General features: G+C 35.6%; 2 protein-coding genes across 2 annotated transcripts; both read left to right on the forward strand.

Annotated features, from left to right (window-relative positions):
* Positions 1-1,174: 1,174 nt before the first annotated feature.
* Positions 1,175-5,863, forward strand: LOC127844698 (fibrinolytic enzyme, isozyme C-like). Its single transcript, XM_052375126.1, has 7 exons — positions 1,175-2,028; positions 2,356-2,518; positions 2,721-2,805; positions 3,828-3,999; positions 4,505-4,644; positions 5,065-5,165; positions 5,680-5,863. Exons 1-7 carry the CDS (start codon positions 1,959-1,961, stop codon positions 5,759-5,761), a joined length of 813 nt encoding a protein of 270 aa, XP_052231086.1. The 5' UTR covers positions 1,175-1,958; the 3' UTR covers positions 5,762-5,863.
* Positions 5,864-9,514: 3,651 nt separating this feature from the next.
* LOC127844760 (uncharacterized) lies at positions 9,515-10,060 on the forward strand. Its single transcript, XM_052375219.1, has one exon. It carries the CDS (start codon positions 9,515-9,517, stop codon positions 10,058-10,060), a length of 546 nt encoding a protein of 181 aa, XP_052231179.1.
* The last annotated feature ends 3,502 nt before the right edge of the window (positions 10,061-13,562 follow it).

Below are 13,562 nucleotides of genomic sequence, written 5' to 3' on the forward strand. Positions count from 1 at the left end.
AAAGTTATCTCTATGAGATAAAAAGTAGCGGATGCCTTTTTTTCTGCGCAGTTCTTAGCTACATCACAAGCAAATCAATTACGAGGTGTTGCGCCAGATTTCGTGGCTTATTTTGCTTTATGTGATATTATTACTCAAATATCTATATTTACAGAATAGAAAAACACAAGAAACATGAAAATAAACGAGTGCATATAGGTCAGCCGGCAATACTCGAATCTTAATTTAATTGCATAATTATAGTATAGTGAATTATTGTGCTCATGCTTAATAAACTGGTCTAAATGGATAAATATTTTTAATTGATTTTATCAAAATTGGTCCTTATCATGCAAATGTTGAAAACATATTAAAAATCGATGATTGACATACCACAATAATATCGCCGAATATCTTTATTTAGTATCTTTCTGATCAAAACAGACTTCAAGTGCACAAAGTTTACGAGACGGCGTTTATATAAAGATTTCTGCAACTGACCGCAAACTGACCTTGATACCTTGCGGATTGGAATGCAATGCATTAAAGTTAGGTAACAATTCTGCTGCTGAAACGACGGCTTGTTTACGCCAACTGTACACGACCAAGGCAACAGCTGTGTCTTAAATATTGATATATCGACAAAGCGACTAAACGAACTATTTACTCCATCAGACAAAAATAGCATAGATTCCAATTTTTTCCTTCAATGAAAAGATCGCAACCCCTTCTCCGAACTCCGGTGATGAACTGTATATAAACTCTGACTTTCACATACTGGCCGCGAATTGACCCGAAACCTCGCGGGTTGAAATGCAATGCAAGTAAGTACTAAATATGAGAATATAGCCTTTAGTATAAACGCTTTTGCGCTGGTAATTCTCTGAAAATAAAAGGTGAACGCACAAACTGTATTTATGTCGAAAATTGATTGTAAAACTGTTCTATCTATTGAGCCTTTTCATTAGAGATAAAATTGTTTCATGCAGTAAAACAGTGTTACAAAGACGCGGATATGTTTCCAATGTTCTGGTGTTAAACTCAAATCAGCCAATGGAATAAATGAAGTGTATTCATTCGTACCTAGCCGCGGGAAATTTTATTTGAATATTATTGGAGACTTACAAAGGTCAAGTCAGGGTGAAAAGCTGGCTTAATACAGCTTACGCCGAAAAAATAACAAGAATCACAGTATCTTTCATTGAAATTGAGAATTATAAATGACGATTTATTATAACCACTGTTAATGCAGTTTTGACCCTTTACCACTTAGACGCATATTTGGACGCATTTGTTGTCCCTTAGAAAGTTAAATTTAATTAAAGACCTTTCTTCCTAGATTAAACCTTCAAAGGCTTCATTTCCAACCATTAGATTCTGATGAGCAGCAAACAGCATTTAAGTTTAAACCTGAACAGACTGCGAGTTACTCTATGCTTGCACATAGCCATATTCAATTTGCTTCTAAGTGGGAAATGGTTAAGGGTAACATTTTTTTTCAACTTTGAGCTGATGGCGGAGACACACACCCTCAACAACTATCTTGACATGAACTCGTACTGTTCAACAACACGATTTGATTAGTAATTCCAATACAGTATATACCATATTTTTCTAGCACAATACACTCGATTACAGCATGTGCGTTCACATGGTCCTTAAAATCGCACTTTTACGTGAACCAATCGTTCAAATTTCGTCCCTTTCACCTTTCGTGTGTTGTAAATCATTGTTGACACTGAGAAACAACAGTCACTTATAAAAAAAGCTCTTCATACAGAGTGTTGATTATGTGACTTTTGTACCTGTTATACAAATGTTAAGCAGGCACGAGCGTTTTATGCCTAAGCCTAAATAATTAACCTATTCTCAATTGTTCGGGAAAACGGCATGTGTTCACTTGGACAATCGCCTCTTGATCATACAGGAGCGTATATAAGTCCAGTGATTACGGTCTTATTTCGAGTCGTATCAGTTTAATGAACTGCTCAATTTCAGTCACAATGTTGTCTGTACTTGCTCTGACGTGCATGCTGGCGTTGGCCTCAGGTGGGGTATTTGTTTCATTTAAATTCTACGTTAATGTATGGTATGTTTTATTTAATTTGTTTTGCTCATTTCAACGTTTTCAGACATAGGCTATTACTTGTTATTACACCAAAACTGCAGATCGGTTACTTTTAATTAAATTCGTTAAATATCATTATTGTGTACATTTGTTGGTAAAGTAATGATAATAGATTAAAAAAGTGAAATTAGAAAAATCGTTCCACCGACTGCTTCAGCAGGCGAGCAAATTGACAAAAAAAACTTACGTATTTGTTGCCGGTACATCACGTTTCACCTTAATGACGTCACATTATGCGTGTATACCAGGCGTTCCACAGAGCCGGATTCACTATGGCACGGCGACCAACACCGGCACCTACAAGTTTATGGCGCATCTTGAGGCACGGCAGCTGCTGGTACTCTGGTCGGGCATCTGCGGCGCCGTCATCACCGATAATAGATACGTCATCACCGCCGCCCACTGCGTCGAGTAAGTGAACGCGTATTTATAGGGATCGCATTCATGACCTTCGCATCAAAAGATGGACATAGCAAAGAATCTAATGTGGAAGTGTATATTAAATGATATATTTTTGTTAAACTAAAAAGCTGCGTTTATGCCCTTGAAATATCCGCATTTATCCATTTAAAATTGGAAAGAAAATATTGCACTCTTTTTCGGTCGTTTACAGGGGAAGACGAAATACTGACCTCAGAATCGTGATCAACAAGGGCTTGTCAAACGAGGCGCGCGTTAACGTGGAAACGATCACTATGGTAATGTACCATCTGTTTACTAAAACGAAAACCCCGTAACATTTTACTTTTTATATCAGCTGTTCAGATTCATAGTCTCCCTTTTGTCCGCCATATGTCGTGCGTCATCAATATTTTTCACATTAAAATTGTGTATACTTTAAACTATAGAAGTAAATAGTATATGCTTAATATTTACGTCTGATCATCATTTAGGCACAGGAGGGAATCCCTTATATTTGTTTTATATATGCTATAATAGAAACTATTATAGCATATATAAAAAAATTATACGGGATTCCCTCCTGTGATGCCATGTGCATTTTGTTCGCTTACAATGGACAAAATATACACGTTTAAACAGCTATAATAAAATCTTTTGAGCATCCCACAAATCAAATTAGGTAAAAAAAAACACGATATTTCAGGTTTTGCATTTTAAGAAATCTGTTATGTTGTATCGGATAGTCAGTGTTTGCGATGGACAGCCTAAGGCATGCTTCATTGGTGCGTCGAAACTGAACAACAATTAATTTCTCACTGTGCCTCCATATGCCACCGATTCCGTCAATTGAATGAACTCGATCGGTTGGCAGAACTCCGATGTACACGCAGTCAATATGTAAAGTATCCCGTGAATATTAAATACAACAGATATTTTCTTACATTGAGTTATCTTTTTAAATGGAGTCTCGACATTATCAGCTGGGTCTTTTATATATAAAAAGATACAAATCAATGCCACAGCATCTTATATCGTGGAACAGTGGAACTATAACGATGCATTCGATTGCAGTTCTATCTGTGACGATCGTCCGAACTCCCAATCGAGCACAACCCTAGAGCAAATAAGTGCGTACGTTACCAAGCATAGCCGACCATACATACAATAATACATTTTTTTTCTTTATTAGGCAACAGTTTTCAAGAGAATAAATGTCATTTAAGTTCAAAGCATCTTCAGCCAAATTACGAAAAATTATGTACTAATCAATTGACGGCGATTTTTAAAGCTTTACATGCCGTTATTTCCTCACACTTAGCACGAGGGTTACGGGAGCAGCGCGTTCCCCGGCGCCTACCCGAATGACGTGGCGGTGCTGCGCCTGGCCGTAAACTCGGTGATCGGTTCCGGTCACCCCATCTCGCTTGCCAAGCCAGAGGACGGCGACCGCAGCGGCCAAACATGCAGCATAATGGGCTGGGGACTGACTGGTAAATTGAGATTCAGATTTAAAAACGGATTTTGAAGGGTAATGGGTTAATTAGAGTAAATAACTAAGAACAATTGTTCGAATCAATAAGTTATATCGACTGTCAAAGTCTTTGCCATTAAAATATTAAATTTACTATGCGTTGCTCAGGATCAGAACATCACTGTGCATTGTTTATGGGGTGGACAAACAAGGATGACTTTTTGGTGCGGAAAAAATCGAAATCAGCGGGTTTTATGAAATCTTGTTATTTAAATTAATTTTTTTACGACTCAATTAAGCATTTTGTTAATGATTGTCAACAATATTATATAACTGGTTGAATACAAGTTCAGCTTCTATACTTCTCTGTTTCCGGAGATGGAGGTTTTCAATTAGAATTTTCTAAACCAATTGAACGCTTGCAAATGTTCGCTTACATTCAGTTCTTTTGTGAAAAATTATTACCTCAAACGAGGTGAGATTAATACATGTTTAATCATCTAATTTGTGTCACCTCGGTACAGAGAGCGGAAGTGCGAGCTCGGTGCTTCTGGAGACCGACGGCAAAATCCTGTCTTCGTCGCAATGTGCCGGTTACTGGAGCACCAACTACAACCACAACGTGCACATCTGTATCGATAATAAAAATTCCGGCGCATGCAATGTAAGAATACATAAATCTTATAATAATTCGTTGATATGTTGATATCAAATGCGCAGTGCAAATATTGGTCCAAGAGGAAACGCTTCACACGTGCATTTTAGGGTCATGAGGATGTTATCATTACATGAAATACTCCTTTCGGCTGAAGTTGCATACGTTTTGTTAAGTATTATTTAAAATTTATTTTTTTTTGCAATTGCAAACATGGTATTTTCTTAATGACAATGGTGCACAAGGCACATTAAGATAGGTTTACAAATGACTTTAAACTGTATTAATATTAACAACTAAATAAAATTTTTATTATTTATTGTTTTCATACATGCATGTGTACATATTTTTAAGGGAATTATATTTTTTCGGCTCTGCTCTGTTTAACCTTATTGTGATGTACATTTATACGCTTATCTACGTTACCAGGGTGATAGCGGCGGTCCGATGGTCTGCAACAACCAGCTGGCTGGCGTCACTTCATGGGGAATGAGCGGATGTAACGTCACCTTCCCGTCTGTGTACACCAGGTGCGACATTGTATTTGTCAGATGTATCACTTTGTACATATCGGTCGCTTGGTCATAAAACTGACCCGTGCACTTTGGGTCACGTTGTCTCGATTAATTGACACGTGTTAAGGGATATGTCACAAACCAAGTATCGCTTTACAGCATGGTTGAGCTAGAGTTCGGACTAGTTCTAGTTACGTAATATTTTTAATGAAATGACAACAACTGCAGGCTGAAGACCTTGCTCTGATAATTCACCACATCTTTATCCATACCAATATTTAGTGAACCACTTCATACACGTGCTATCAGGTATGTATATTATCTAATATACATACCTGGTGATATGTATGATATCTTACAACTACTTCGTGTCATCACTTCATGATTTACTATTCGATAAGTAATGAACATACATGGTAATATGTCATTATTAATTATAGAAATCCGAAATATTCCATTTGATAGATGTAATCATAGTTACAAACACTTTTACACGAGAACTGACGCTCACACGTCCACTTTATTCCAGGATCTCCAACTACAATGACTGGTACGCCAGCAAGACCGGCGCCCTTCTCGCCAAGCAGATTCCTGTGCCAGTCCTATACTGAACTCTTCCAACGTAGACCTTAACGTCGAAAGAACGTGACGTTACACGTATTGCTTGGCATTGGGCACTTCTAATGTGAAAAAAATAAATTTACTGTAAAGAATTTCTAAGTTTTGAACGATGTTTGTTTATTTGTTGCAAGAAACGAGTTTTGATGATCAGGCTTTAAAGGACAATACAATTACATATACATTATACAGTATATTCACACCGTATCAACTACTCGACAAAAAGTCAAAAATTGCTGTAACATCCGAATACTTTGTTTCTTATGTCTTCCTCTTTTTGATAGTTTCAACCGTTGCATCGTCTGAGAAATAATTAATATATTTTAAGTAGTTTCTTTAAAAAAATACACAACAACTGATAATTACTATGTAAACAGTACATTACACATTGATTTTGTATACAGTTAAAAAAAGTCACTGAATGGTGCGCTTTTGTCGGACAACAACCAATAACTTAGACAACAGAAAGTAGTACAAAGTTCGCATCCCCTGAAATATGCAGCGGAGCAGAAGTTAATGAAGTGCAGCAAAGTTGCAGCTTTTCGCAAAAAGTTAATGAATACGTTAAAACTAAATTATCCCCATAATCATACTAGTACACACCACAGCTATTTGTATCACAACGTTTGTTACTATGCGATTTTTTTGAAATTATATTTATGCAGACCAGGCTCACAGCTTTCGGTCTGTCACGAATGTAAATTCTGCAAGTGAATATAGCTATCGTGATGACTCTAAACCGACACGATATTTCAAATACAAGCCATACTTACCTTATCATACTTATCAACGAACATGTACCTTACTAATTTTGAAGATATCTTATGGTTTTTATATACGTGAGTCTTTAACCCATTTATGCCTAGCGTTTAGAAAAAAGGCCTTGGCAAACAGCGTAGACCCAGATGAAACGCCGCATGATGCGGCGTCTCATCAGGGTCTGCGCTGTTTGCTTACAGGAATTTCTGTAAGAAATGTTCTAAATATAGAAATAAATGTACTAGACATCCCTAACTTTGGAAATAAATTGATCCAATTTAGAAGGATGGGAGAGTCCACTAGGCATAAATGGGTTAAACGTTTACGAGGTCCATGCGCGCCCGAGGCTTCGATATATAAGGATCCGGAGTGTGTCCAAGCACCTCTACCTATTTGAATAACTTGACTCACGAACGCTTGGTCGACTTTAAAATTGTAGCTGCTTTTCTAAAGCAAGCCAGTTTTTATTTCACGAAATATATATTAATGTCAAATATGTCTTGGTGTGGTCCTGTGATGTGACTACCCGGAGCTCCATATGTCCGGTCGCTGACCACCAACCGAACTCACATGCGCCGGAAACCAGCATTGAACCCGGGTCGCCTAGTTTAAAAGCGTTATCCGAACAGTCCTGCTTAGTGTGTTTTTATACTTATACATATTCAGATATTTTATTTAAGTAAAACTAAATCAATCGTTCGAAAAAATGCGTTGCAATTTATGCTCGGAAGGTATACACAAACACGAACAGGGGGTGAGGCATCTGAATGCATGCAGTTAGTTTTAACTGACTTACGAAACGGCAGCGTTTTTTCCCGTAAAGGAGTAGTTTGTGTTATCACCCTGTAAGCAACTTAATATTTATGTCTTTTAACTGAATACGCCATTTCGACTCTACGGTGTTTGTGTTTTCCTCTTTTTTTGTTAAATGTCGTGGACGTCGTAATATAAAAGTTATTGAAGAAAAACCGTCCACACATTTGTTGTTTAAGTACTTGACCTTAAAGATTTTGAATGTACGAATATAATGGTCTCTTATAATGAACAGTATTTGCGCATGTGTACAGCAATATGTAACATAAAACATGATTATTGTATTTACCCGACGCTTTTTTATGTATAATAATTACTTAATTGCCGAAATATGGTGGTTTAATACTCTGGCCGGCAATGACTTTCTTAGAAGCAAATTTCGGGACCTGACTTTCAAATGTTAAATATATCATTGCTATGATAAAGAGTTTGACACGATATACGAACCCATCTTTAATAACGTTTACTTCAAACTTCAAATCCACAAACAGTTTGCAACCGTTATTGGTATACGCTAAACAGATGCTCTACGTTTGCATTCAGTAAATTAGAACATTTGCAAATTTGATTGTCGCCTAATGTAACAAAAGTTATAAAAAAAATAGCACAATAACCATAAAACTTGTTATCGCAAAAAAACACACGATCACAAGTGAGCTATACAGCTACTCCACAAAAAAGGCCGCTGCAATAACAAATGAAAACTGGCGATATGAAACTTCCGCTATAGCTTGTTTACAGCAATCTTTCAACATATGCTATAACTTCATACGCATATCAAGTTTCTTTAAATAGGGCAGAGCAGTGTACTGGTGATCAGACATTCGCATTCATTCGTGTAAAGACATTTACAGTTCAACTTTACACAAAATGAACTTGCGATTTGATCAATTTGTTCTATTCATTCATCGTTTACAGTAGTCGTTATAGCTAATGTGTTATCAACAATGGGTGGACAAGTTTCGAAAGTGGAGGATTGCAAAAGGGAGGGGGATATTCGAGTCATAGCGTCTATAGATTTCGGGACTAAGTATACAGGATACGCTTTTATGTTAAGGGATAGTTAGGGAAATCCAGACATCTACAGACCAAATCAAGCCGTAACCAATTGCGACCAAACGTGTATTCTTTTACAAAACACTGACGATGCGGGTTTCGTGGCGTTTGGCAATAAGGCATTGGAAATGTTTGACAAAATACAAGCGTCTGAAAAACATGAATACCACTTCTTTCGTTTATTCAAAACTGACCTGTTTTTGGAAGAAAACGAATTGCTTGTAAAAGATCATATGAGCCGGAAGTTTAATGCACACATGTTGTTTTCTAAAGCATATGAGTATTTTCAGTCGGAAGTGAAGAGCTGTTTAAGCAGGTCTGTACAAGGTGGAAATGACATAAAGAACGAGGATATTTTGTGGGTGATAACCATTCCTGCATCCGGTAGTGATTTGTTTAAATCGTTCATTCGTAACGTAGCTGAAAAAAGATACGATCAGATAAAGATTATACTCGAACCAGAGGCTGCTTCAATGTATATAAGAGACAAACCTCTTCATTACAGACATGGTCAAGGGATGCATATACAACCGTTTAAACCCCACCAGTGCTATATTTTGGTTGATATAGGTGCAGGTACCAGCGACATTTGTGCGCATTAAGTTAGAGAAGATGGCAAATTGATAGAAATTCTTTCAGCTGGAATATCTGAAGGCGGTGAAAAGATTAACAAAGCGTTTTTCAATTGTTTAGAAGAACTTTTATCCGCAAAAGTTTTAAACGAATTCAAGAATGATACTATGAGATTCCACAAGATAGAAAAAGATTTTGAGGAAATTAAACACAAACTTATACCCAACGATGACACTCCCGATGTGCTTGTAATGGATGGAAAACTGCTCAAACTGTTTGCCAACACAACAGAACAAAAATTTGAAACATTTTTAAAACAATCTAAATTCACAACCAAGTTAGAAATCCGCGATGGCAACTTGCTTTATATGAGTAAAGAATTTATGCGTAACCTCTTTGACCCCACAATCAATACAATAATTGCACATATACAAGAACAGATATGTCGGGCGACAGATGCCGAATATATGATATGTTGTATTCTTCTTTCCGGTGGGCTATCCGAATCCAAATACGTTTTTAGCAGAATAGAGAACCATTTTAGTATGGGTTCGAACACCAACGGTGTGATTCCTGTCATACAAGCACCAAACGCTCGAAACGCAGTTGTCGATGGTGCGTTACTTATGGGACTTCATCCGAATGGGATTGTCGAGCGAGTTTCTCCTTACACTTATGGATTCTACTCGGTTGTTCCATTCCAAGAAGGGAAACACCCGGAAGATCTGAAACAATTCCATGAAGGCGTGGCACAGTGCAAGGCGGTCTTCTACAAATTGATTGAGAGAAACAAAACTGTACGACCAAGAGATTGCTTTGAGAGAAGATCCTCCACAGATTACATTGAAAGTAAGCATCAAACAAGGATCACATCGTTATGGAGATCTTTTAGAAAGGATCCGAAATACTGTACACAAGATGACGAGTGTGAAATAGTGGCGAGTATTGAAATACAGCCTCCGGCTGAAGGCTGGCCCCCAAAATTGGATCATATCCAGAGGTTGGTTGTCATTGACAACGAGTTTGTTGTAGAATTTGAAAATGCGACTACCGGCCAAAAGTATAAGACCCGAGTAGTTAATGCCTTCTAAATGTTAGAGGAATTAGAACGACCAATTGGACCTCGCGTATTGCACAGAGTGGAACTAATTAATGCTATACAAGTTTATTGGAATATTTTCACTGTGAATTGCAAATGTAGATATGATTATTAAATTTACATTATCGATTTCAATTAACTAAAATTGTACAACGGTTTAGCATGCGTTGTGTGTTATCTATATCATGAATCCAGCAGTAAACTACCTGGTTTACGTACTATCGAAAGAATGTGATAAGTATAGTGAACATTGTTACCTATATCATGAATGCACACATTACTGACTAGTGTGAGATACTGATAATGTGTGAAACTGATAATGTGTGATACTGATAGTGTATGATACTGATAGTGTATGATACCGATAGTGTATGATACTGATAGTGTGTGATAATGATATAGTGTGACAATTTTAGTGAACATTGTTACCTATATCTTGAATGCAGAGGTTACTGACTAGAGTGTGATACTGATAGTGTGTGATACTGATAGTGTGTGACACTGATGATGTGTGATACTGATATTGTATGATACTAATAGTGTATGCTACTGAATAGAGTGTAATACTGATAGTGTGTGATGCTGAAAGTGTATGAAACTTAGAGTGCATGAAATTGATAGTGTATGAAACTGAGAGTGGGTGATACCGATAGTGTATGATACTGATAGTGTGTTTTACTGATATAGTGTGACAATTTTAATGAACATTGTTACCTGTATCATGACTGCACACGTTACCGACTAGAGTGTGATACTGAAAGTGTGTGATACTGATAGTGTGTGATACTGATAGTGTGTGATAATGATAGTGTATGATACTGATAGTGTATGATAACGATAGTGTATGATACTGATAGTGTGTGATAATGATATAGTGTGACAAGTTTAGTGAACATTGTTGTGTATCATAATTACACACGTTACTGTCTGTCATACTGACTTTTAATAGTGTTTGATTATTATAGTAAACATTGTTATCTGTTTCATGAATGCACACGTTGACTGTTTCAAAACTGACTTTCGATAGTGTGTGATAATAGTAGTTACACTTATTATCGTACTGACTATCGATAGTGAGTGATAATTATAGTGACAATTGTTACCGGTATCATTGATTCATTAGAATTGATAAAGACATGTACCAAAAAGTACCATCTTGTGTGAAGGTGTGTTCTTACTATTCTGAATATTTCAACTACGCTGCTGGTTTACGACAAGGGGAGGTGATGTCACCTCTTTTGTTTTCATTATTTGTTGAAGATTTAGAGCTTTATTTGCAGTATGACATTAACGCAGGCTTAAGTATTGATGATATTATTGTGATTTTGTTGTTGTTTGACGATGATATGGCTATTATAGGTAAACCCCCTGAAGAAACTCAGAGGCATTTAGATCTTTTGTTTTCATATTGTTGCATATGGTGTCTAACTGTAAATATCACAAAAACTAAAATAATGGTTTTCCGAAAACGCGGGGCGTTATTAGCAAACGAAAAATGGACATATAATAGCCAATCAATCGAAGTTGTTGATGATTTAAATTATCTAGGGACTGTTTTTAATTACACAGGGAGCTTTTGTAAAAACATTGAATATGTCACTGGGTAACTCACGTGACATTGAAGACGAATACCATTTTATGTTAATATGTCCTTGTTATAACGATATCCGAAAAAAAACATAAACACTTATTATTTCAAGCGAAAATCAGTATATAAATTTCTAAGCCTAATGAAAACATGTTCTAAAGAAGAAGTTATTAAACTAGCTGTTTTTGTGTATATTAACGCATGAAGTGGAAATTAACTTTTATTCATACTGGTTACGAAACTGAGTAATTGTAGTTATGTTATGTAACATATCTAATGTATTCACTTAATTAATATATTTGTGCATAATATATGTAAGATAACAAATTGCCATCTACTGTCTGATTGTTAAATTTGGCGCCAAATTTACTTAGTGAGCTATTTGTTTCTATTATAATTTGATCATTAGTATACACATAGCATTTGTTGATGTTACTTTATTTTGTCATGAATATACCCGTTAAACGACTCTCATACTAACTATCGATAGTATATGATTGTTTTAGTGAACATTATATGTATCATGAATACACATATAACCGTCTTTCATACTGACTATTAATACTGTTTGAAGATTAAAGTGAAAATTGTTATGTGAATCATGAATACATTCGTAACTTTCTTTCATACTTACTATTGATAGTGTTCGATGATTTAATTAAGATTGTTATCTGTGCCATCAAATACACACGTTAACAGTCTGACATTCTGACCTTTTATTGTTTCTGATAATTGTAGTGAACATTGATATCTTTCTGGCCTACTGACTTTTTATATCGTATCCTTTTTTTCCAAAATGTCTTGTTCTTTCAGTTGTTGGTTGAATTAATTTTTAATAGTCTTTGATATATAAAATATATTCACCACAATCACAAATCCTTATATTTATTTCAATTATGTTTTTGGTTTGACGTGTTATATTTGTTTCTTTTTATATCGATACAATCAGTTGCCGACACAAACTATGTATATTTTATATGATTATTTTGTAAAGACTAAAACATTCTTATATTTATTGTTGTATTCGTAATCAATAATTTTTCATTCTTTCTTTCGACCATATGCAACTATTACACTGTTTGGTTCACAGTGCAGTACTATATTTAAATGATAAATGTCGTTTTCAAGACGCAAATTGCTATTTTATAAATACATATATTATAAAAGGATTTGAATCATAAAAAGGGCAAACACACATTTTGATACTTAAAAACAATGGTTTTGTTGTCCGCAGACCGCTCGGGTATTTACGCCACATATTTTGGCGGTGACGTCAATTTAACACAACGAACATAACATTTCCTGACATTTCGCGACAAAATCTATACGTATTAATATTACAAGAAACATGGGTCATTTTACTGCCTTAAGTAGTTAACAAATTAGAATTATTTTTAAAATGCCATTATTTGCATACGCATGTATGTATCAATGATTTTATAACACAAAATGTAATTTGAACCCTTTGCGTATTATTAAGGACTAATGGGCAAATCAGTAGAACAGCTATAAAATGGACAATTACATGTCGAGTGATAAATAACTGAGGCTTTGGTCTGGTCGTAAAAGATAAAAGTTTCAAAAATATGATGTATGCTTGTCGGTATCAATCATATTTCCTAATTTTCTAGGAAATTATGACAAAATCAATGTGTTGGTAAAACATTAGTGTACAAACTAATAATAATACTTAATGTACTATTTACTACAAAGACTTGTAACAGACAACATTTTAAAGGCAATAAGAATAATATTAATATTATCTCACTCTGCTAACATAATTCAGTATGTGATAAAGTTACAATAAAATATAATATGCTATGGGTTTTGTGCATGTGTCATAATCATAAGTAGAGATTTCTCAAACAATTAAAAGCTTGGCATTTCTCAGTAATGGTTATTATCT

Source organism: Dreissena polymorpha, chromosome 9 (assembly GCF_020536995.1).
Source record: "Dreissena polymorpha isolate Duluth1 chromosome 9, UMN_Dpol_1.0, whole genome shotgun sequence".
In the NCBI taxonomy this organism is placed as follows: domain Eukaryota; kingdom Metazoa; phylum Mollusca; class Bivalvia; order Myida; family Dreissenidae; genus Dreissena; species Dreissena polymorpha.

What these genes read in the sequence shown, in the direction of transcription:
- LOC127844698 (XM_052375126.1), top strand. Translation starts at nt 1,959, where the DNA reads ATGAACTGCTCAATTTCAGTCACAATGTTGTCTGTACTTGCTCTGACG. An exon ending in AATGGGCTGGGGACTGACTG is followed by an intron (nt 4,000 to 4,504) that starts GTAAATTGAGAT and finishes ACCTCGGTACAG; the next exon opens with AGAGCGGAAGTGCGAGCTCG. An exon ending in AAAATTCCGGCGCATGCAAT is followed by an intron (nt 4,645 to 5,064) that starts GTAAGAATACAT and finishes CTACGTTACCAG; the next exon opens with GGTGATAGCGGCGGTCCGAT.
- LOC127844760 (XM_052375219.1), top strand. Translation starts at nt 9,515, where the DNA reads ATGGGTTCGAACACCAACGGTGTGATTCCTGTCATACAAGCACCAAAC.